The following is a 26,083-nucleotide window of genomic DNA, read 5'->3' as shown; positions in this document are numbered from 1 at the left end:
GACCTCATAGATTTACTAATCAGATAGAGCTATTTACTAATCCGTTCTTTACCCACCAATTTTGACACCTTGTTGAACTTCGTCTTAACCAAAATTAAGATGACAATTTTTTTGAAAATTATTTATGACTTTTCTGGCAAGCACCTTTCTGGAATTAAATGATCAGACATGTTAGTATTATGTTCCTAGATCTTAAATGGCCGGTAGAGAAACTGTATTAAGCTGAGGTGTCAAGCTGATGACTAGTTTCCACGAAGTGATATTTTGTGCTCACTTTTTTCAGTTTGTTGTCCCAATGATTTAGCTTCCAGAAAATTGAGGCTACGAATTAGAGAACTGTAGGAACGTGGGAAATTTCTTTAAAAGTTATCGCTGAAACCTGCGAATGTAACGACTTCGGATTATTTGATCTACTAATGAATTTATTGTATTCGTGCACTGTCTTTTGGTGCAATTTAGAATTGGGGATCTATTTTTACGATCCGCAGATGAGTGTTGGTTAGCGTTTTTCTAATCGATGTTTTTGCTGGAGGCTATTTGAAACAGGAAATGACGCGCTATTGAGGCTCTGTCTTTTTACGGTTCGATGAGGAGTAATGGTGATCTATTTTTTATAGCGGCCCTCATCTTCTCAGCCGGCTATTATAGCGCTCCTATTTTTTACAATTCAAAGAATTTGAATTGTATTGGAGCGCTGTCTTTTTTACGACTCGAAGAGGAGTATTGGAGAAGTCCTTTTTACAATTCAAAGAATTTGAATTGTATTGGGGCGCTGTCTTTTTTCTTAAGATCTGTTCACACATTTTTATGATTTTTAAAGTCAAATTGGAGTAGTCATTTTGGTCACGCCGAAACAGGAAGTGGAGCGAAAAAGCGAGTGGTTTTGCGGCGTGAAATTTTTCGCTCTAAATTTAAAGTAGAGTGAGAAAACGGTGTTTGAACAAAAATTCGCTTTCTCGCTAGTGGTTTTTTTTGTTCACATGCGGCAATTTCGCTTGGATTTTTTCTGTTTTTTCGATTTTTTGGATCGGATTTTTTTCTAAATGGTTTTCCCAATCTATTCATAGTCCTTTCTAGGTCTAGTTTTTTGTTTAGTCAATGAAAATTCTTTGAATTGTACGTCAGGACTTGTCCTGCTATGTTTTTTTTAAATCAATTTTATTGGAGTGAATTTTGAAGCGGGAAATGAAACGCGTAAAAAAATTTCGAGTGATTTGGTTGCTGAACAAAAGTGAAGAGCGGAGCGAAAAGAGAGTGGTTTTTTGTTCACACAGCTGTTTTTGAGAGAGCGAGAAATTGATGTGTGAAAAAATTTTCTCTGAGCGAGCGAAATTTTTTTGTTCATGTTCGGCTTTTAAAAGCAGTTTTTTGCAATTTTTCTTGTTTATGAGGTTTGATTATGATATTGTTTTGGATTTGGGCTCGTTCTGATAGGAATTGAAGGTTTCAAGTAGTTAATTTGAGTTTTATGCAAATTTGGAGGTTTTTGATCAGTTTTGCTGATTTTTCGACGAATTTTTAATGTATTTTGGCCTTTTGTTTTGTTTTACTGCTTTAAGTACAATTTGCATAGAAGCTCGTTACTCAAGTATCATCAGGGATACAAATTGATTACATTTTTGTTGTTATAAAAAATTTTTTCTGAAGAAAAATGGCAGAAAAATTAGGAATTTTTTAACCACTTTTTTTTTTTAAATTTTTGGCTTTTTCGTTTTTTCTCCAAAGGTAGACAACTTCTTTAGCTTGTTATGACTTGCCCATTTTTTCGCGAGCATTTCATTGCTCTATTTGCTCAAAGTAACTTTATTTGGCTTTATTTTTTCTTGTAAAATTTAAAAAACACCTGACTTTTTCTCGTTTTTTATTTGTTCAATTTGGTTTTAAATGTCGTTTCTGTTCTTCCTCAACCTTTGATAGCATTTGGGGAGTTTTCTAGTGGAAATAAAATGTTGTAGCTCTTTTGTCTCTCATTCTGTTTGATATTAGTTTCGAGTTGTTTTTGTTAAAGAAAATCGAGTAAATCAGAGCAAATTTTGGCCACTTTTTGTCTTTTTTTCTAAGTTTATTGCCTATTTCTTCCAATTTAATGTTTTTTGTTGGTAACTTTTTCTCAAAAAAGAGCATTTTTGTAGGTGTTGGTACTATGAATTTGCACTTGAGGGCTTAGCAGGGCAGTTTTCATTTAAACAAATTATACAAATCTCTAATTCGTTAAAGAATTTCTTAGTCTTTTTTTTAGTTTGTTGTTTAACGTTTCTCTGCAAGTACTAGGTGGGCGATTGATCTAGCCAAATATATAACTAATTGATTTCTATGAGTTATGTATGGGAAGCTGCATGTTATCTTTTTGTAGAGAATTTTGTTTGGATTTTTAGAGAATATCAATTTTTGATTTGGTCCTTTGTCAAGTTTCCAGTACTCCAGTCTTTTCTTTGTGAATTTGTTACACTGTCTGTCGATTGATAATATGCTGGTGATGCATCTGATTAGCGAAAATAGTCAGATTTCTACTTCGAGTCGTTTCCGGAATTCTTCCGGGTATGTTTTTTTTAAGATCTGTTCACACATTTTCATGATTTCTGAAGTCAAATTGTAGTGATTTTGGTCACGCCGAAACAAGAAGTGGAATGAAAAAGCGAGTGGTTTTGCGGCGTGAAATTTTCGCTCTAAATTTAAAGTAGAGTGAGAAAACGGTGTTTGAACAAAAATTCGCCTTCTCGCTAGTGGTTTTTTGTTCACATGCGGCAATTTCGCTTGGATTTTTACTGTTTTTTCGATTTTTTGGATCGGATTTTTTTCTAAATGGTTTTCCCAATCTATTCATAGTCCTTTCTAGGTCTAGTTTTTTGTTTAATCAATGAAAATTCTTTGAATTGTACGACAGGACTTGTCCTGCTATGTTTTTTTTACTTCGTCGAACTTTTTTTCGCTTTACCATTTTGCCGCTTTTTCGACATTTTGCGTGAAGTCTTTTGTCTTCTCTAGGCTAGTTTCTCTCTTCTCTCATTCTGCTAAAAGTGAATTTGAATATCAGTTGCTCACCAAAGCAATTCAAAATGAACAGAGTCAGTATAAAAAATTGAAGTCAGAAATAGAAACGGGATAAACCCATAAAGCCCAATTTTAGATGCCCGCTATTTGAACGTCGTTCCTATAAGTCTTACTTACCATCTCTTATGCTTATTGGTATTGATAGTAGCCCCTGTAGCTTCTCTCTAAGAGACAGAAGTATATTCAACTACGAAGTGCCATCAAATTAAATCGGACTTAAAAAATTCTTTTGTACAAAAATCTTTTTTTCAATATCTTCTATTCGTTCAATCCCAATCATGCTTATTGGAATCAATGGCGGCTATTTTCCGGCAATCTGCCGGGTATGTTTTAAGGTGAACGCAAAGTATGCCGAAGTAAAAGTAAGCCGACATAAAAGCAAGCCGAAAGTTATGTGATAGTTATGTAATCTATCAGAAATAATACATTGTTAACCGTTACACTCAACACTGCGTAAGTATTATAGTGCATAATATATTCCAATGCACCAAAGAAACAAAAAAACCGTCAATTTTTAGACATCTATTGGGCACGGGCCTCAGCGGGCCGATGTCCATGGCCATGCCTCTCATCCGCTGTGGGATGTAATCCGGAAATCGCGGGCCGGTTATCGTGGCGAAGCGCCCACTGGCCTGCCTGGGCAACTTAAAACATCGGTTTCCCAAAATTTTTCGACTTACTTGACCTCATTTTCAAAATTCGGCTTGCTTGCCTATCGGCTTGCTTGATCACCACCGATAAATTAATTTGTTTGAGACGGTCGTAGTGATTTTAGTGTTTGGCCAATATTGTTAGCTTGCTGTTCTCTAAGTGGGACAATGTGGAATTTTTTGCTGATGTTTTGGTACCGGTTGATTTTTTTGTTAGTTTTGGCTATTTTAGTTTCTGAAAGTGGCAGATTGGAAATAATTTTTGAAATTTCTTGCCACACCAAATAATGCTTTTTGTCCTATTTAGTTGCTGGAGTTTGTGTTTGCATATTGGACGTTTTTTTCCAATTTTCTACAGTTTTTTATTCAAGATGCGGCTTTGTCTTCTTCCGTTTTGTACAGTTTGGGATAACTCTTGGCTGAAATTATTCATTATTATACAACTGTGACATTTTTTGGGTGAAGTATTTTTTAAAGGCAAAAAATTCGTCAGTGATTTTGTTTTTAAGTTTTCAGTGTGAAAATGAGCATTCTATAAGACCAGGGTTGTTCAAAAGTTGGAAGGTTTGTTTTGGTTCTGAGTAAATTTCAGATGGATTTTTCTTCATTTATTCGTGCTTCAATGGTGCTCCATGACACTGCTTTAAGAATTTAAGGACTGGGTGTAGGAAACTGTACGCGCTTTACATAGTTTTGTGTCAGGGTTTTTTAAATGATAGTTTAAACGACAGGTTTTTTCAACAATAGTTTGTATTTCAAACTATTGTTGTTTATTATTTCAAACTATTATTTCAAACTATTTATTATTGTTTATTATTTCAAACTATTTTTTTCAAACTATTATTTCAAACAATTTCAAAAAGTTTGTAATCTAGCTACTTTTTGAAAAAGTGTTGTTTTTCTATTTTTACTCATACCTTTGCTCGCCATGACTGAGGCGCTGTGTTTTTCAAAGATGTGTTCACTCATTTTCATAATTTCTGAAGTCCAATTGAAGTAATAATTTTCGGGCATGCCTAAACAGGAATCGTACCGAAGAGGCGATTGGTTTGTCGGCGTGAAATTTTACCACTCCAATTTTAAAGTGGAGTGAGAATTGGTTTTTGAACGAAAACCTGCTTTCTCGCTAGTGTTTTTTTTCACCGGTGCGCTATTTGAATTTTTTCCCACTGCTTTTCAAGTTTTGATCGAGTTTTCTTCAAATTAATTTACGCAAACCTTTTCTTGTCCATTCTAGGTCTAGTTTCTTGATTAGTCAATGAAAATTCTGTGAGTTTCAGTCAAGAATTTGTGTCCTGCTATGTTTCGAACACGTTTTTTGTTTTGCAGTTGTCACAACTTTCACGTCGGACTCTTTTTTTCAATTTATTGTCATTTATTGTCATTATTAGAGGTTTTGCAGACCCAGGGGACAGAAAACCTCCTTAAGGGTTTTATAATAAATTACTGAATGTTTTTTATAGCTGCGAAGCTGTAAGCTGAGCGTAGCTATATTGCGGTGCTCTTGCTTTTTTTTGTTTCGTCGTCTGACGCTCTTTTTTCGTTTTACGTTTGTTCACACAGCAAAGCTGAAAAGGTCAAATTTTCTGAATGACTTCTTCCTCTCACTAACGGCATTTGCGCGCGTGACGTCATTTCTCACTCGCTTTAGCGAAAGTTTTTAGGTTATTTGCTTGATTAGATTTTGATCATACGTGACTTACCTCACTCAATAAAATGACTTTTGCACTTTAAAACTTAGGTTTAATTTGAACCTGTTTAAGGTCAAAGGAACTCATATGTAAAGTAAAGGTCCCTAATAAGAGGCTTCTGTGGAATGAATTTTAACAAGCTTTATTGATTTATCGCTGAATGTTTTTTAGCCTAGTTTTTTGAGCGGCGCCGATTTTTTTTCAATTTAGATCTGTATCTGTTTCTATCTCTATTATATGGCACGCAGGTCTATGCTTTCGCAGCTATTCCGGCAATCTGCCGGCTATGTTTATTGGCCATGGAATAGTTTTCAACTTCTTAAAATAACAAATTTTAGCAATTTTTTTAAATAAAAGTTGCAATTTCAAGTTTTTTGATATTTTTGTCATTCTTGAGGTTTCTCTAGCCTCAAGAGCCAAGCCTTCTCTAGGTTTTGATAATAGTTTACTGTTGTAATGGATGTAATGGATTGTTCTTCAAGATTTTAACATCAGGAAATTTCGATTTTTTTTGACAAAACTTTATTATTATTTTCAAACAGTCATTATTCAGGTTTTTTCAGACTCAGGGGTCAGAAAACCTCCGTTAGGGATGGATAAAAATTTAAGTTACTAAAAAATTTTTTACTGGCCTTGGAATGTTTTTCAGCTTTTTATTATCACCAGTTTTAGCAGTTTTTTTTATAAAACATGTTTTTTAAAATTGTGTTTATTTGTTTTCTCCAGCCTCACGAGCCAAGGAACCTCCTCTGGGGTTTGATAATAGGCTACGGCATAGTTTCTAGAGGTAGTGTTTCGATATCACGAATTTAAGCAATTTTTTTGAAAAAATATTTGCTTTTTTTTCAATGTTTTGAGTATTTTTGATTTCTTCATTTTTTTCCGCCACCAGGGGCCCAGAGACGTCTTCCGAGGTTTGATAATAAGCTGCTGCATAGTATCTGGAGTTTTTGTTATGATTGTCATTAACTCGATTTTTAGCAGTTTTCTGATAAAATTTAAATGTTTTTCTTTTTCAAATTTTTGGAAAATTATTATCACATTCCAAATTTTTGGTTCTGTATGAGCCAGTGAAAGTATTTGTTTTGAAATAGGGATACTGGATGGTCTCTGGAGACAATAAAATGATTCTGACGATATCAATATCACGAATTAAGCAAGATGTTGAAATTTGCAATTGTTTTTTAAAATTTTTGAATATTTTTGTTTTGTCTTAGTTTAACGAGCATTACTGGCCAACGAAACTTGTGTTGCAGCTAGGTGACGCGAAAGAAAAATGGCTTTGAACTTTTTTTCACTGCGAAATGTGAAAACTTATTTTGAATTTTGCACTTACAGTTTTTTCTATATAATTTTATTACTAACAGTGCTAGAAAACTAGAAGTTGCGGAGTCGAATCTCATCATCGAAAATATTCCTAAGCTCTTTTGTTGATACAGCACTTAGCTGCTGTTATGTGGCGTGATATCATCTATTACCCTCACCTCAGGCCCCTTCAAATAAGCTAAAGCTAGCTTCACTAAATTGCGGCTCGCTACTGACGAAACCGACCGCTTAGTGGTTCTTTGAGGGCACGCCCAACGTTAGTCGGTTATGTAAAATTCTTTCAATCATTGTATTACGCAATATAATGAAAACGGTCAAGGTCAAAAAAGCAAAATCAAACGAAACAGATAAACCAATGAAGCGCAGCCATTAAGTCATAGTGCATTTCGTTATCCACGTTCATTAGAGCGGTTGCCAGATGGCATTAGTATTAAGCTCAATAGCCTTCAGCTTAGAATTTGAATTATGTATAATTTTAGAATCTAACTGAAGCTGCACATCAAGTTACTATACTTTTTGAAACTTATGTGCCTTCGTCAATTTCGCTCAATTTTTAAATAAGATTTTTGTTATGACCATATGACGTCACAATCACTTCACATATGCTTTTTGTTCTTTCGTTAGTGCAATTTCAAATGAATGGGTGAATGATTTTGTACTTTTATGGGGCGAATGTTTTGTTCATTTGCGTGATTAAGTTTTTGGTCACAGGTGACTTACTCTCAAAAATGACATCCTTGCTCTCAAATTGACTTTTCTTTAATTCAAAAAGATAAGGTCAAGTGAATGCTTGCTACTCTAATTGAAGCCGCGTTGGGGGCAGCTAATAGAAGCAGCAATAAGTAAAACTGATCCCTAATCAAAATACAACTTCTCAACATTTAATGAAAGAATTTTCTTTTTTGATCTTTTTATCCTTTTGAGACTGCAAATCGGCGAAGTTATTGCAGCTATTTTCTGGCTTTCTGCCGGGTATGTTGTTTTCATATCTCAATCCTCGTGGTCGTCAAGGGGCATGCATAGTTCATTCTAGGCCTAGTTTTTTTGTTTGAACCAAATTTTCATTTCTCGCTAGTGGGTTTTTTTGTTCATATGCGGCATTATGACATTGATTTCCCTTTTTTCTTAGTTTTTGGTCTGATTTTTGGAATAGGTTTTCCCAATTCACTCATAGTCCTTTCTAGGTCTAGTTTTCTCTTCAGTAAATGAAAATTATTTGAATTGTATGTCAGGACTTGTCCCGCTATGTTTTTACAATTTAAAGAATTTGAATTGTTTTGGGGCGCTGTCTTCTGTTAAGATCTGTTTACACATTTTTATGATCTTTGAAGTCAAATTGGAGTAGTGATTTTGGTCACGCCGAAACAGGAAGTGGAGCGAAAAATCGAATGGTTTTGCGGCGTAAAAGGTTTTTGCTCTAATTTTTAAGTAAAGTGATAAAACGATGTTTGAACAAAAACTAAAGATTTTTTGTTCACATGCGGCAATTTCACTTTGATTATTACTGTTTTTTTTTTGGATCGGATTTTTTAAAATGGTTTCCCTAGTCCATCCGTAGTTCATTTAAGACTTTTTTGTTTGAACGAAATTTCCATTTCTGGCTAGTAGTTGTTTGTTCAGATGCGGCATTTTGACATTGATTTTCTGTTTTTATTAGCCGCGAAGCGATAGCGAAGCGATGATTCTTACGACCTAACTTCTTGGAATTGACTTCTGGGACTTCTATTGCTTTGCAGTTAAAGTATGTATTCGTGACGTCATTTCTGCTATTAGGCCAATTGCGTGACTTCCCTCACTCATAAAAATGACTTCTGACCTCATTTATGGAACTTTAAATTTTATGAGCATTTATTAATTAAAGGTCAGTAGTGTGCATCTAAGTAGTGCTAAACTTATATGCCCAAATTCCTGAGTAGTAGAGTCTTGAGTTTTAATATCGAATAATAATTTTGCGAAAGCTCCGTTAGGACTTTTTCCTTGTAGAGCTAATGTGTCTCATAAAAATGACAGTCCGAATCTAACCCAAAAAGTCTAGTGGTCTATTAAAAAGCTGGTGGTCGATCTGTCTATCCTATTTCTTTGGTTGTGTCAATTCATGGAAGGCCACAAACGCCTATTGCGGCTATTTTCTGGCAATCTGCCGGCTATGTTTTTTAAAAATTTTCTTGTAACTGATTTTTTTTTAGAAATGGTTTTCCCACGCAATGTGGTGAATACTGTCAAAGTCCAAAGATCAAAATCAAAATAGACTGGATAAAACGATAAAGCCCAGTCATTAAGTCATGGAGAATTCGGTTAGCAATGTCATTAGAGTGTTTGCCAGCTGATATTGTTATTAGGCTTACTAGGTTTCAGTTTAGAAGCCGAATATAGTGATCATATTTAAAATGAGAATATCGGAGGAAAATTGTACGCCTTGGCATCCCGAGTTTTTTACATCCTCGTCTCACCTGCATGTACTTCAGCTAAATGCCTCACCGCCATTTAACCAAATCCCATACCACACTAAACCATACCCTTCACATCCCCTTCACTCCCCTACCTCCATACCCCGAAATTATTCCTCGTCCCGCGCCTAGATGTAACCTCATCTACCGTTCCGTAATTTATCCAACCTCACCAAGGTCAACACCCGCCTCCCATCGCCCAAATCTTCACCCTCATTTTAAATTTTAATGCTAGGAAAGTGTTAACGTTTTCGAGGCCTTTTCTGAAGCGATATTGAGCAGTATGCTTTTTTCAAACATTTAGCATGAGAATAGTGTGCAAAATGTTTACATTTTAACTATCCTCTTTTTGTCATTTTTTATTGTTCCCCTCACCTAGTTTCACTTACCTGTACCTCACCACATCGCCTTAACCATATCCACACCGCACTAACACGTTCCCTTCTCTTTTTCCCCTCTCTCCATATCCCGAAGGAACCCACGAACACCCACCTACTGTACCCTCATCTACTGTAACGTAACTAAATCTAACTAACTCAAAATCAGTTTAATTTTCTTTTAACTGATTTTTTTAGAAATGGTTTTCCCTCGCAATGTGGTGAATACTGTCAAAGTCAAAAGATCAAAATCAAAATAGACGGGATAAACCGATAAAGCCCAGTCCTTAAGTCGTTGAGAATTAGGTTATCAAAGTTCATTAGAGTGTTTGCTAGCTGATATTGGTATTAAGCTTATTAGGTTTCAGTTTAGAAGCGGAATATAGTGATCGTATTTATAATTAGAATATCTGAGGAAATTTTTACGCCTTGTCATCCCGAGTTTTTTACATCCTCATCTCACCTGCAAGTACTTCACCTAAATTCCTCGCCAGATTCCTAGTTAACCAAATCCCATACCGCACTAAACCATACCCTTCACATCCCCTCCACTCCCTTCACTCCATACAACGAAGTTATTCCTGGTCCCGCGCCTACATGTATCCTCATTTACCGTACCGTAATTTATCCAACCTCACCCAGGTAAACACCCGCCTCCCATCGCACAAATCTTCACCCTCATTTTAAGTTTTAATGCTAGGAAAGTGTTAACGTTTTCGTGGCCTTTTCTGAAGCGATATTGAGCAGTATGCTTTTTTCGAATTCTGTTTCAAACATTTAGTATGAGAATAGTTTACAAAATGTTTACATCTTAACTATCCCTTTTTTGTCCTATTTTATTGTACCCCTCACCTAGTTTCACTTACCTGTACCTCACCACATCACCTTAACCATATCCACACCGAACTAACCCGTACCCTTCTCTTCTCCTCGTTTCCCCTCTCTCCATATCCCGAAGGAACCCCCACCTACTGTACCCTCATCTACTGTAACGTAACTAAATCTAACTAACTAAACTTACGCCTACCCCTCCGCTACTCCTTCCCCGAATTGTTCGCCATCACCTCGTCTCACCTACCTGTACCTCATCTAAATACATATCAGATATCGCTTATACACTCTGCTTATTTTGAATTCTGTGTTAAACAAGATTTGAGTGACTGTTTTATTAACTAAATTCTTGAGTATAAAGTATAAATACCTTTAGGTTTTTTAATAGTTGCCTTCATGTTCTCAGCAGGCTATTACTGCGCTCCTATTTTTACGACTTGTAGAGGAGTAATGGTGATCTATTTTTTTGATCGATGACTTCTCTTTTTAGAGAATGTGTTTTAGAAGAAGTCAAATGCCGCACGTGAGAAGTTTTTAGGTCACTCTGCTGAATCAAAACCAAAATAAGAGAGAGAATTTAGAGTGGTTTTTTCTTTAATTTTTCTGAGAGAGAGCGAGAAAAGTATGTGTGTATAAATTTCTTCAAACGCGCACATTTTTGATCACGTGAGGCTTTTTGAGAGCAATTCTTTTTAGTTTCAATTCAACTTTATCGAATAAAGTTGTTTGTCTGAACTATCCAAACCAGTATTAGTGTGTTTCGAAGAATTTGTGACCATGTGACGAAAAATATTATACTTTTAGGCTGAATTTTAAGCTGTTTTTGGCATTTTGTCTTATATCTAGCAGTTTTTTAGAACTTTTTTATTGCACCTGTGGAGTTTTTTTTTCGTTTAAATTAGTAGTTTAAGGGTTTTATGTAATTTTTTCTGCGTGATTTCACTTTTCAGTTTTTTAATAGCCGCGTCAGAAATTCCAGGCGGCTATTATTGCGCTCCTATTTTTTTCTAACAGATTTTTGTTTCGTCTTACCCTGACTTCTTGGAATTGAGTTTTTCAATGACTTCAGCTAGTTCTACTGCTTTGCTGTTAAAATTTGTGTTCGGACGTCATTTCTGCTTTTAGGTCAATTGCGTGACTTACCTCACTCATAAAAATGAATTCTGAACTCATTTATGGAACTTTAATTTTTATGAACATTTACTAATTAAAGGTCAATAGTGTGCATCTAAGTAGTGCCAAAACTATATGCCCTAATTCCTGAGTAATAGAGTCTTGAGTTCTAATATCGAATATTAATTTTGAAAAAGCTCCATTAGGGCTTTTTCCTTGTAGAGCAAATGTGTCTCATAAAAATGACAGTCCGAATCTAATTAAAAAAAAATAATGGTCTATTAAAAAGCTGGTGGTCGATCTGTCAATCTTGTTTCTTTCGTTGTTTCAATTCATAGTAGGCCACAAGCTTCTATCGCGGCTATTGTCAGCAGTCCGCCGGCTATGTTTGATTATTAAAATTGGGTAATTTTAATGAAGTTTAGGCCCGTTTTCGTCCGTTTTTTAAGTGCTTTGCCTATTTTTCTGAATTTAGGCTGTCTCATTTTAGATTTTTTTGTTCACTGTTTAATCCAGGGCTTTATATAGGTACTGCTAGTAAGAGTTGACACTTCAAGGTAATTACAAGACAGTTTTTGCTGAATTTAATATAGATTAATAATTTCTTTGTCAAGATTATTTGTCAGTAGGTGCCATTTTCTTTTTTTTTTAAAAAATTGTATTGTTTTGATTTCTCCTTTTTCCTGGTTTATCTGCAAGTACTGATTCGGTTTTTTAAGTGTTTTGCCTGTATTTCTGAATTTAAGCCGTCTCATATTAGATTTTGTTCACTGTTTAATCCAGTGTTTTATATAGTTAATGGCTGTAGGAGTTGACACTTCAAGGCAATTACAAAGCAGTTGTTGATGAAATAATTTAATATTAATAATTTCTTTCCGGTTTTTCGTTGGTGGCCTTTTTTTTGCTGTGTGATTAGCGTTTTTCTGACTGAAATTGGTAGTTCTGACTGATCGAGAGGAATATTGTTTAAAAGGCTTCCAGAATAGTTTTAGGGAAGTAGTATTTTCCTTTTTAGAATTTTGTAATTTAGTTATTTTTTTTCCTTTTTCCTTCGGTTTTTCTGCTAGTACCGATTCTGCTGTTTTTTTATTATTAGATGGCAGTCGGTTACTGTTTGATGACTATCTGTATTAAAATTTGTTCTGCCAATAGATGACCGCTACTTGAAGTTTGTTCTTAATAAGTCTTAATTACCATCTATAATGCTTAATAATAGCCGCCCTCATCTTCTCAGCCGGCTATTTTTGCGCTCTTTTTTTTACTTCGTCAAACTTTTTTTCGCTTTACCATTTTGCCGCTTTTTCGACATTTTGCGTGAAATCTTTTTGACTTCTCTAGGCTAGTTTCTCTCTTCTCTCATTCTGCTAAAAGTGAATTTGAACATCAGTTGCTCAGCAAAGCAATTCAAAATGAACGGAGTCAGTATAAAAAATTGAAGTCAGAAATAGAAACGGGATAAACCCATAAAGCCCAATTTCAGATGCCCGCTATTTGAACGTCGTTCCTATAAGTCTTAGTTACCACCTCTAATGCTTATTGGTGTTGATAGTAGCCCCTGTAGCCTCTCTCTAAGAAACAGAATGTGTTCGTAGTTGAACAGTTTGTTCAACTACGAAATGCCATCAAAATAAATCGGACTTAAAAAATATTTTTGTACAAAATTTTTTTTTTTCAATATATTCTATTCGTTCAATCCCAATCATGCTTATTGGAATCAACGGCGGCTGTTTTCCAGCAATCTGCCGGGTATGTTCGTTATTGATGCCAGCCCTTGTGTCCTCCAATTATATTACAGGAGTATGTCTAACAAAATTAAATCAAATTAGTTCGCACTCAAAAAAAGTTTTTTTTTGCATCAATCAATTTTTCCCATTTTCTTCTGTTCTTTCATTCCCAATGCTGATGGAGTATGATTTCTGAATTTCAGCGGTCTTGTTTTAGTTTTTCTAGTTCTTTAATTCAGGGATTTATATGGATACTGCTGTTAGGAGTTGACACTTCAAGGTAATTACAAGACAGTTTTTGCTGAAATTATTATAGGTTAATAATTTTCCGGTCTTTCGTTGTGTCCCTTTTTTGCTTATTGATTAGCGTTTTTCTGACTGGCATTCGATATGTCTGACTGATCGAGAAACGTATTGTTTAAAAGGTTTCCAGAATATTTGTCAAGAGGTAGCATTTTCATTTTTTTAAAAAAATCTGTATTATTTTTTGATTTCTCCTTTTTCCTTGTTTTTCTGCAAGTACTGATTCCTTTTTGTAAGTGCTTTGCCTGTTTTTCTGAATTTAAGCCGTCTCATATTAGATTTTCTTGTCCACTGTTTAATCCAGTACTTTATATAGGTAATTGTAGTAGGAGTTGTCCCTTCAAGGCAATTACAAGGCTGTTGTTGATGAAATTATTAGAAATTAATAATTCCGGTTTTTCGTTGTTTGCCTTTTTTTGCTGAGTGATTAGCGTCTTTCTGACTGAAATTGGATAGTTCTGACTGATCGAGAGGAATATTGGTTAAAAGGTTTCCAAAATAGTTTTCGGGAAGTAGTATTTTCATTTTTAAAAGAATTTCGGTATATTTGTGATTTTTTTCTTCCTTTGGTTTTTCTGCTAGTACCGATTCTGTTGTTTTTTTTAATATTAGATGGCGGTGAGTTAATGGTTGATGACTATCTGTGTTGCAATTGGTTTTGCCAATTGTTGTTTCGGAATCGTAAATTTTGAAAAATTTCTCTCAGATACATTTCCAGATATCAATTTATGCATATATGTATGTTTATATAATATTTTATTTTTTACTTCTTCGAATAAAAGTTTGTTTCACTTTACCTCAGTTTGCCGTTTCGTCATTTTGCGTGAAATCTTTTAGTTCTCTAAGCTAGTTTCAGTGTTCGCTCATTCTGCTGAAAGTGCTTTCTAACAGCAGTTGCTCTCAGCTATCTAAAATGCACAGAATCAGTTTCAAAACACGGAATCAAAAATTGAAACGGGATAAACCCATAAAGCCCAATTTTAGATATCCGCTACTTGAATTTTTTTTCTTAATAAGGGTTAATTACCATCTATAATGCTTGTCGGTATTGATATTAGCCCTTGTATCCTCGAATTATATAACAGGAGTATGTCTAACAAAAGGAAATCGAAATTGTTCGCACTTCAAAAAATGTTCTTACATCAATCAGTTTTTTTTTCATCTTCGTCTGTTCTTTCAATCCCAATCGTGGCTATGGCAATTATTGGCGGCTATCTTTAGACAATCTGCCGTGTTTGTTTTGTTTTTGCCGGTTTATTTCAATGGTGCTAGATTGTTGTTGCGACTATCAGTCTTTTTTTTGCTGGGATGTCACCTTGAAATTATGTTTTTCGTGGATGTTTATTCTTTATTTTTAGCAAGCTGCAGAGAGTACTGAGAGGTACAGGAAAGGAGAAACTCTCTCAGTATTGGATGGCACACCAATGGCTGTTAAAGACTTCCTCAAAGTGGTAAGTCAAGGATGCTATTTACCCAATAAAACAAGTATCGGTTATTTAAATAACCAGTTGAGCAAACACATAAAGTACCAGGATGTCGTCTTCTCTGCTGAGGGAATCTTCAGGCTTGCACTTGATCGAAGCATATGCCATTTCTCATCTAAGTTATAGCTTTGAAACTTCTCGGGAGTTCGTTCATTGGTCTTCTTTTTGACAAAGGGTATTTGCACACAGAAGCTTGAGCGGCAATTTTGAATTCTGGGGTAGCTTACGGCTATAGTACGAATAAATTATATGTCTCATTTATATGACCTATCTAAAATCAAGAAAACTAATGGCTTACACGTCAAAGTCGTTCATTACTTATTTGTCGTCATCCTAACAGATGTTATACTTGTTTAGGATGGGTTCGCACTCACCTTTGGCATGCCCAACAAGGGCTACTCGGAGAGTGAAATGAAAGCAGAGGAGGACAGTGCAGTCTTGAGGATGAGGAAGGCAGGGGTTATTATAATATGTATAACCAGTGCACACGAGGGGGGAATGGGGGCCACAGGAGCTGCTATCAACAGGCAATTAATTACATACCATATCACTATTTAAATCCCGTACTAATCTGATTTTGTTACCTGGGAAAGAGCTTCAATAATGTACAGCTTTTTAATAGCCGCCCTCATCTTCTCAGCCGGCTATTATTGCGCTCGTAATTTTTTTTTACAATTCAAAGAATTTGAATTGTATTGGGGCGCTGTCTTTTTTTTTAAGATCTGTTCACACATTTTCATTTTTGAAGTCAAATTGGAGTAGTGATTTTGGTCACGCCGAAACAGGAAGTGGAGCGAAAAAGCGAGTGGTTTTGCGGCGTGAAATGTTTTCTCTCCAAATTTAAAGTAGAGTGAGAAAACGGTGTTTGAATAAAAATTCGCTTTCTCGCTAGTGGTTTTTTGTTCACATGCTGCAATTTCACTTTGATTTTCACTGTTTTTCAATTTTTTGGATCGGATTTTTTCTAAATGGTTTTTCCAATCCATTCATAGTCCGTTCTAGGTCTAGTTTTCTGTTTAATAGCCGCCCTCATCTTCTCAGCCGGCTATTATAGCGCTCCTATTTTTTTTTTACTTCGTCGAATAAAAAAATGTTTCGCTTTACCTCATTTTGCCGCCTTTTCAACATTTTGCGTGAAATCTTTTTGGCTTCTCTAGGCTAGTTTCTCTCTTCTCTCATTCTGCTAAAAGTGATTTTGAACATCAGTTGCTCAGCAAAGCAATTCAAAATGAAAAGAGTCAGTATAAAAAATTTAAGTCAGAAATAGAAACGGGATAAACCCATAAAGCCCAATTTTAGATGCCCGCTAATTGAACGTCGTTCCTATAAGTCTTAGTTACCATCTCTAATGCTTATTGCTATTGATAGTAGCCCCTGTAGCCTCTCTAAAACAGAAGTATGTTCAACCACGAAATGCCATCAATATAAATCTTAAAAAAATGTTTTTGCACAAAAATCTTTTTTTTTTCAATATCTTCTGTTATTTCAATCCCAATCATGCTTATTGGAATCAACGGCGGCTATTTTCCGGCAATCTGCCGGGTATGTTTAGTCAATGAAAATTCTTTGAATTGTACGTCAGGACTTGTCCTGCTATGTTTTTTTTAATTCGTCAAACTTTTTTTCGCTTTACCATTTTGCCGCTTTTTCGACATTTTGCGTGAAATCTTTTTGACTTCTCTAGGCTAGTTTCTCTCTTCTCTCATTCTGCTAAAAGTGAATTTGAACATCAGTTGCTCAGCAAAGCAATTCAAAATGAACAGAGTCAGTATAAAAAATTGAAGTCAGAAATAGAAACGGGATAAACCCATAAAGCCCAATTTCAGATGCCCGCTATTTGAACATCGTCTGACTTCAAGTTCTCGATAGGCGTTTATCGAGAACTGCGAATCGGTTCCAAAATTTCGAATGACAGCCGGAGAGTCATGTAACCTTGCTTAAAACACGAAACGAAATGAAGAAAGTTCATGGAAGTTAACTTCTTGCTAAGTATATAGAAATATATGCTATCCAAAATATTTGTATTGTTTTGGTGCGCGTCTTGCATTGGACGCTTTAAGATCACTCAGAAAATTTTTTTTAATTTGAATTATTAAAGATACAATTGTTTAATATAAAAAAATCAGCTCTGATTCTTGTAATGTTCGGAAACGACTGGTTAGCGTTTATACTTTTGCTTTGTCACTTCCTTCCCTTAATCATTGAAGGATTGTCTGTATTGGGCGTATATCTGTATTGGGCGGATATCCATAGTAGTGCATAGATGTTCTCTAATGAATCGGGTCTAATTGCTGTATTGATGAGATAGCCGACCCCATTTGCAGGATGGCAAATAATAGTCGGGTCACTCCATAAATTTTACGTAGGAAAATTCTTCCTTCACAAAATTTACAGTTTTCAGAAAACATTTTTGCCATAAAAAACGAATTGCGTAATCAGGCTGTTAATAAAGTGTAATAAGCCGATAAACTCTGGAAAGCAAGTCAACTATTTTGCAAAAGTGCGGGGTTGCGAAAAACTAATTAGGAAACCTGAAACTGAAATTAGGAGCCCCAATGAGCATTTAAATCTTCCCAAAAAATTGTCCATAACCGTTACCACCAGAATGCAGCCCAAGAGGAGGATTGAGCTCAATTTCAATACCAGCAATATGGAGTAGGAAATTTCTATTGGTGCTCTCAGCACTTCTACACCCTTCTTCTCTTCGCAACAAGAGGTGGGTGACAAAAGGTCTGCTGTTGGAAAAACCTTCTTGGCTTACCACAGTGACTATTGAATCTGTGAATGCAACTAATTTTTGAGTCTCTAGACAAGTTTTCTCAAACAAAGTTTTTAGACATTATATCACTCATGTTGGTCTTTTTCTCCGATTTTTGTCTGACACATTTGACTTTTCGTCCTCAAAAACGGGTTAAACAGTTAGCGCCCAGCTGGCATAAAGTGCTTTTAGAGCTTTTCAGCTCACTAGTCGCCAACTATGCGATTCATAGAAACTGTTTTGGAGACTTATACTTATAGTGTGGAGGGCGTTTCTTAGAAGTTCATGTGTTCATACGCTTTGTTCGCGAAATCGTTAAGTGAATTTGTAAATATTTCTCTCATTTGTGGTTTTGTGTTCCCTTTTTCAGCAATGAGAACTGTTTTTTTTGCAATTTTCTGCTTTGTCCACCCTTCATTGTCACTTGGCTGTTGTCTTGTGTACTCATTCTATGGATTTTTAAAGTCAGTATTTTCTTAGTGTTTTTTTCGATTTTTAAACCAATAGTTTTTGGAAAAAGGAGGGAGGTTTTTTGTTTTGTTCGTTTTCGTAAATAGATGGTCATGTGCTTTGTTGTCTGTCTTCACGCTTTGAATTAGCTGTTATGTGTATTAAGTTCAAAAGTCTTCAGTTTAGAAGCTGAATTAGGTTTTGTCTTAGAATTTAACTGAAAGTGCATGCTAATTTAGAACACTTTTTGACATTAAGAAGCAAATTCGGTCAATTTGCATCTCTTCTTTTTGTTTCACTCTCAATATGCGTAAAGGGAGTCAACGGTGACTGTTTTTGCGGCATTTTGCCGGCTATGTTTGGTATTGAGACGAATACTTCTATCCCCCCATGACTTCTGTGTTCAAAGTCAAATGCCGCATGTGAAAACAATAGTTCACGTCAATCTGTTTAATAACCGTCAAAAGCAGAGAGAAGTTTCAGTGATTAATTGTGCACTTAAACGAATTTTGAAGTAAATACTGTAAGCGAGTTGTTTGTGTAAGATATTTTGAGAATTACTGCAATTTATTTGGCAATTTTTTTGCTTGTTTTTGTTCTAGAACATTGTTCTGATTCGACATCTCAATCAACTTTTTCACTCTTAACTTCTTGATATATACGTGACGTATATTGCTCTTATTCAGCAATTGTCTTTTGCTAAAACAAGCGATTGTAAGAGAATCTAGCATAAGGCTCTGATATTTGAGTGGTTACTGCTTCAGTGTAATACACCGGATGTTGGATGTTCAAACCCCTATTTGGTTGTAATTTCCAACCCATAAAAATTACGTGCGGCTGTTTCAAAGCGGCTTTCAATAGCCGCCCTCATCTTCGCAGCCGGCTTTGGTAGCGTTTCTTTTTTCACAAAGTCGTTTTGGTATTGTACGTTTGGAATCCTTTTTAATAGTTTCAATCAATTATTATACATCAAAAATTGCGAGAGCTTTTAATCGTCATTTTGCTTTTTAGTATACCTTTTGAGGTTTTGTGTTAATAGTCAGTTTGTTACAGTCTAATATCTTTAGTGTAGTCTAAGTGCCATTCTCTTATGCTAGTTTTGTTCACAAAAATTCTTGTGTTTTTGCTTTTCGGAATATATTATCCTGTAATAATGTTCGTTTAGATCTAGTCTAGTGACTGTGCTACTAAAAGGAGGCTTGATTAATTCGCCGACAATTTTCTGTTGAGATAATTGAAGAATTTTTATATTTTTGCTTCCGTGCTTGTTTGTTTTGGGTTGGTGTTGGTCCTTAATAGCATTTGCTGATTTGAGTAATACTTCATCAGCATGATTTCGAGAACTTTTTTGAGATGTCACAACTTAAAGAATTTTGTCCAAAAAAGGAATCATTATCACAGTTTTTAATAGCCGCCCTCATCTTCTCAGCCGGCGATTATAGCGCTCCTATTTTTTTACAATTCAAAGAATTTGAATTGTATTGGGGCGGTGTCTTTTTTTAAAGATCTGTTCACACATTTTCATGATTTCTGAAGTCAAATTGGAGTAGTGATTTTGGTCACGCCGAAACAGGAAGTGGAGCGAAAAAAGCGAGTGGTTTTGCGGCGTGAAATTTTTTCGCTCTAAATTTAAAGTAGAGTGAGAAAACGGTGTTTGAACAAAAATCCGCTTTCTCGCTAGTGGTTTTTTGTTCACATGCGGCAATTTCACTTTGATTTTCCTTGTTTTTCAATTTTCTGGATCGGAGTTTTTTCTAAATGGTTTTCCCAATCCATTCATAGTCTGTTCTAGGTCTAGTTTTCTGTTTAGTCAATGAAATTTCTTTGAATTGTACGTCAGGACTTGTCCTGCTATGTTTTTTTACTTCGTCGAATAAAAAAATGTTTCGCTGAAATCTTTTTGACTTCTCTAGGCTAGTTTCTCTCTTCTCTCATTCTGCTAAAAGTGATTTTGAACATCAGTTGCTCAGCAAAGCAATTCAAAATGAACAGAGTCAGTATAAAAAATTGAAGTCAGATGTAGAAACGGGATAAACCCATAAAGCCCAATTTTAGATGCCCGCTATTTGAACGTCGTTCCTATTAGTCTTAGGTACCATCTCTAATGCTTATTGGTATTGATATTAACCCCTGTAGCGTCTCTCTAAGAAACAGAAGAACGTTATGTTCAACTACGAAATGCCATCAAAATAAATCGGACTTAAAAAATGTTTTTGTACGAAAATCTTTTTTTTTTCAATATCTTTTATTCTTTCAATCCCAATCATGCTTATTGGAATCACCGGCGGGTTTTTTCCGGCAATCTGCCGGGTATGTTTCTTAGTTTTTTCCTCGGTTTTCTATGTATTTGTTGATTGAACACTGTCAGTATCAGCATGACAAGATCTGTTGAGATTAATTAGTTTGGAGGAGCAATTTTTAGGAGATTTATTTTTCCTCTTCGATTTCATTTCCCTCTTTTTCCAATAAGAAAAATGGTTTGTTCATGTGACAAGTAGTCTGCGGTCAGAGTCACGTTCTTCTTCAAGTTGGTTTGGAAGTCTTTCTGGCTAAATTTGGAAGTCTTTCTGGCTAAAAGATCCGTGAACTGGATTGTATTGATTCTCGATTTTACGCATCAGTCGATTACTCTGGAGCTTTCAAAACGGAATAAACAGGTAAGTTCCAGGATGGTTTTAAGTTTTATTAGAGTCACTTAGCTGGCTTTAGTAGTATTTCAAGCGCTTAATCTAATGAAACTGCTGGGAAGGCCTAATTTTAAGTTTGAAAGGTCACCTTGTGAAGTTTTTGAGCACAGAATGAAACAATTTTCTTTTCTGACCAAAATCCTTAATTATTTTTATCATACTGGTTTTGATGAAGGTGGGTCATACTCTGTGTTTGTTATATGCTATCAGAAATTAAATGTTTGGTTATCTGCTATTTTTGGTTATATGCTATCAGAAGTTAAATGTTTATTCCAACTTTTCACCAATTTGTTTGATCTTTGCATATTTTTGAAAACTTTTCAGTTAATGTATAGGTTTTGGCAACTGAAATTATTGTGGTATTTACGTCAAGATTTTCGACGACGTTTCTACTAGCTCTAAAGTCAGTTGTTATGAGATTTCATTGACAACGATTTGATTATTTTTACCAAGGAATATAGTTATCATTTTCTGTCAAAATTTCAATACATTAAATCAGAAATATCAGCTGTTTAAATGCTGATTCTTGCATGGTCTGAAAGTTTGGTTTTCAGGTTGTCCTTTCAATTATTTGGATTGTATTTCAGGACTTTACCAGCTGTTTTTTATTACCTTTTACTTTTTGTCGTTATGCATTGGTCACGACTTTCACGTTTGACTTCTGATTGACTTTAACTCTCTGTTTCAACTGAATGGAAGTTAGATTTAATTCAGCAAATTTTCGCAAGTACGTTGAAGTTCAAGGTCCAAAAACGAACTAAAAAACGGGATAAACCAGTAAAGGCAGAGCATTAAAACTTAATGTTGAAAAACATTGTAAATGAAGTTATCGAAGTTTCTTGAGTGTTTACAGCTAGTTCTCAATAGCAATGATCTTATTGTCCTCGAATTCAGAGGCTCAGTTCGCCATTTTTATCAAATTTAATGAAACTTTTAAAAATATACTCTTTGATGGACCCAAAGCGATGGCTGGGTCTATTATTGGCCTTTTCTTGTTTTTTTATTTCAAGATTTTGGTTACGACCATACAACCGCACAATGACTTCAAATCTGCTTTTTGTTCATTCATTCGTGCAATTTCGTGTGTGCGTGAACTGAATTGAGTGCGTGACGTCATTTTCACTTTTATCGGGGTGAGTTTTTTGTTCATTTGCGTGACACATGGCACTCTCAAAAATGACATCATCGCTCTCAAATCGACTTTTGTGAATGTTTGTCAATCTAATTGAAGCCTATTTGAGGGCTGCTAATAGAAGCAATAATTAGTTAAACTGATTCCTAATCAAAATATAACATCTCGGCAAATGAAAAGAATTTTCTTTTTTGTTCTGTTTCTTTTGCTATCTTTTTCAGACGGAATTGAGGGCGTGACATCATTTTTCGCTCTTAGTAAAGCTGTTTTTTGTTGATTCGCGTGATTAAGTTTTCGGTTACACGTAACTTACTTATTTAACTCTCAAAAATGACACTATCTGAAGTGCGTGACACTCTAATTGAAGATTATTTTAGAGCAGCGAATAGAAGCAGCAATAAGTTAAACAGTTAAACAAGATCTACAAAGATATTGCGGCTATTTTCTGGCAATGAGTTGTTTTTGACATTTTTATTTTTATTTTTCTGACACTGTTTCGGATTTTTAGTTTTCTTAGACTTTCGAATTTGGTCAGTGGGGGTTGAATTTGGTCGGCTATTTTGCGACAATCTGTGGGCTTTTTGACGTTAATCAATTTGTAAGTAATCAATTTGATTGTCGTTTCTCTTCTTGTTTCATTCGTAATCGGGTCATGGCATCAATCGCGGCTATTTTCCGACGATCTGAACTGTATGCGTCTAAATCTGATTTCCTTGTTGGTGCCTTATATTTTTAGATAGATTTTAAAATCTATAGCAAGAAGCTCAAATCAGTTCCTTCCATTAGTTTCATTTCATAAATGGCGAGCTTTTAACTTTCTCGTGTTCTTCAGAGTCAATATCCACGTGCGATCAGCAATGAATGTGTCCTACTGTGCGGGTGGAAGTAGTGGTGGTAGTGGAGCGGCCGTGGCTTCTGGATTGTGTCCTCTTGCCCTGGGTACGGATGGGGGAGGATCCATCAGAATTCCTGCCTCTTTCAACGGAGTTATCGGCGTGAAAGGTTTGTCGAGGTTTTTTAAATTTGACTGTCATTTGTAAGGGAGATACACATTTTATCTTTCGCTCTAAGTAACGTTGGTTCATATTTCCATTCATTAAAAGTTTAGTTGTCTACCCGGATTAATCGGATCATGGTTATCCTGGCATAAACTAAGGTAAACGTTTAAGGGCAACACAGCAGTCAAAATTTTGTCATTTTATATTTTGATTTTTATTAGCTTTTTTCAGCTATGTTATAATGTTCTCAATAGATCAGGAACGCGGAATTCGCTTGTGTTGTTTTAGCAACCTTTGCCCGTGTGTCATCAGACCTGTCTAGATCCCCTCTTGTGCATACTGGTCCTATGTGCTGGACTGTTGCCGATTCACTGGCTGCATACCACTACATCTCTGGACCTTCTCTCAGGTAGCACGTCTTATTCGCCTGATAAGGTTGAGCTTCAAAAAGCTACCTATATTGTAGCTTCTCGTCGACTGACGCTCATAATTCTTTTTTGCATTTTTTTACGGCACTGAGCTCTAAAGAGAAGTTTTTATAGCCGCGTGTTTTTTTTTTACCGGAAGTACTATTCGTTCAGATGGCATTTTGACCTAAACGTGAAAGCGAGTAAAACTGACGTGTGAACTAATTTTTTTTCTGAGCGAGAGAAGATTTTTGAGCGCGCGCTGCGTTCAGTGAATGCGTTTTCGAAAAGTGACTTTTTGAAAAGTAATTTTGACAGAATGTGGCGCATATAGATAACCATTTTTAGCCGTTTTTTCTCCATTTGGACAAATTTTTCTTGTCATTTTAGTATTTCGTTAAATTATTTTTAAAATTAGAATGGCTCATATAGATAACCATTTTTTCCATTAAATACCTCTTTATAACCTGAGGTATTTTCGTTTTATAAATTTGCACACATGCTTGTCCGATTTTGCTCGGTTTCTTGTTTGTGTTCTGGTTTTAATTACTTTGTTTATCGTCTTAGTTTCGTTTTATCGGTAATCAAGTTACTTTTTGGGCGTTAAGTCTTTGAAATTTTTTCGTTCGTGCAATTTTGAAAAATTGTTAGGTTTTTGTTCTAAATACTTTGTTGTTCCGAATCTTTGAACTCTGTTTCTGCTTTTGAATCTTTACAGGAGGATGGCTATTTAATTTTTCTTGACCTCGAATGCTAAATAATGAAATGTTTTTATTTTTCTACCTTTGTACTTTTTTCGAATTGATTTTTAACATTCAAAAATCAAGAACGTCTTTTTAAAAATTATTGTGTTTTCTGTCCATCTCGGCATTCTAGCATTATCGTAAGACTTATAGTGCTCACTGCTCCGTTTTTATCAGTTGTTAAATAAAGTTTGATTTAAGCCAATTTCTTAGGTTTTCATTTTTGTAACTTGCAGCTGATTTCATTTAATGCGGTGCAGCGCTTAGAATTTGCTGAGATAATTTTTAAAAATTTTTTACTTTTTTTCTTTAAATATTCTTGGGGCCCCAGTTTTTGTCATTGAATTTTATTCTGTTTGTTTTGTCTTTTCGTTGAGTAATTTAGTTTTCGCAATGGTTTTCAATGATTGCTCCAACAAGAGAGAAGTGTATCTTTTTGCAGTGACTGCAAAACAAAAAATTTCGTGTTTCTTGAGTCCTATAAGTTACTATTCTTTTTTTGGAATTTTTAGTCTTGTTCTTAAGAATTTTATCTGCCTTATGCTTTCCAATATGTCTTTTAGGTCACACAGTTGAATTTGGTGTTCTATCTTTTTTAATGTTAGTATGAGTTCTTCCATGATAATTCATAGCCCGGTCGGTTTATTTGAGCCTGCCAGCCTTTGATCATTATTAAAATTGTGACAATTTTCAACGATACTGAATATTTTTAATATCAGATTTCGGGTTCTTAGGATCTCAGTGATTTTTCTGTCAAAATCATGTTTTGGGTTTTAAATCTGTGTGGTTTTTGTCTTGTTACTGAAAGATGTCGTAATTGTTTTTACTTTAAACTTACTCCAATTATATCAATTATAACAATTAAAAGTAGTGTAAGTTTTATCAATATTTAAAATCAAATCTGGTGAGATAAGGAGTCATTTTTTTCAGACAAAAGGCATTGGATTCAGCTTCGAGTCTCTTCCGGAATTTTTCCGGTTATTGTTTTCGTCGTCTGACGCTCTTTTTTCGTTTTGCATTTGTTCACACAGCAAAGCTGAAAATGTCAAATTTTCGGAAAACTTCTTCCTCTCACTAACGGCGTTTGCGCGCGTGACGTCATTCTCATTCTCTGTAGCAAAGGATTTTAGATCATTTGTGTGATTAGATTTTGATCATACTTGACTTACTTCACTCAGTATAAGGACTTTTGCGCTTTATAATTTAAGTCATTTTGATTTAGTTGAAAGTCGAAGGTCAAACTCATGTTTAGTAAAGGTCCCTAATATAAAGACTTCTGCGGATGAATTTTGCAAGCTTTAATAATTTATCGCTGAATGTTTTTACCTAGCTTTTTTGAGCGGCGCCAATAACTTGATTTTATAGCTCGCCTGTTTTTATCTTTATTATACTTCACACAAGTCTATTTCGCAGCTATTCGGGCAAGCTACCGGCTATGTTTTTAATTGTTCTTTTAGTCCGGCTGATCTTTTTTATGCGAATTTGTTGTGCCACGAAATTTACGTCTGATCGTTTTTTTTGTCTGATCATTTGTCTTGCGTCCTGAAAATGGGATAAACAGGCAAAGCGTGGATGGCAAATTGGGCTAACTGGTCTCTTAGCATGCGATTCGCCGCAACTAATTAGGAGAGAAAAATTCATAATGTAAATGGTGATTCTTAGAGTTTGACCCAACCATTTAACACCACCACTTTGCACTAACTTCACTCCTTCACCTTCATTGTACTCGTAAACTGGCACGCTCGACCTCCTCAATTAAGCTAAAGCTGGCCTCCCGAAGCCACAGCTAGCTACTCGCAGCTCGCGAGTGGTTTGAGAGAAATTCGCACGACGTTCGTCGGTTATGCTTCCTCTTATCTTGACTCTCCTGCTTTTTAACAGCTTCAAACGACATTTGTTGCATGAATTATT

At 35.3% G+C, this 26,083-nt stretch overlaps 1 protein-coding gene across 2 annotated transcripts in view; it reads left to right on the top strand.

Annotated features, from left to right (window-relative positions):
* LOC142338462 (uncharacterized) overlaps positions 1 to 23,469 on the top strand; it is a 94,718-nt gene extending 71,249 nt beyond the window's left edge. For both annotated transcript variants that reach the window (XM_075388230.1, XM_075388229.1), the window contains 4 exons: positions 14,872 to 14,964; positions 15,355 to 15,524; positions 22,857 to 23,026; positions 23,311 to 23,469. In XM_075388230.1, coding sequence (XP_075244345.1) covers positions 14,872 to 14,964; positions 15,355 to 15,524; positions 22,857 to 23,026; positions 23,311 to 23,435 — 558 coding nt within the window. In that variant the 3' untranslated portion in view covers positions 23,436 to 23,469. The remainder of the gene's footprint in view (positions 1 to 14,871; positions 14,965 to 15,354; positions 15,525 to 22,856; positions 23,027 to 23,310) is intronic.
* Positions 23,470 to 26,083: the final 2,614 nt, after the last annotated feature.

Source organism: Convolutriloba macropyga, chromosome 4 (genome assembly GCF_964194025.1).
Source record: "Convolutriloba macropyga chromosome 4, txConMacr16.3, whole genome shotgun sequence".
NCBI classification, from domain to species: Eukaryota; Metazoa; Xenacoelomorpha; order Acoela; family Convolutidae; genus Convolutriloba; species Convolutriloba macropyga.
This window is presented reverse-complemented; position numbering and strand designations above follow the sequence as displayed.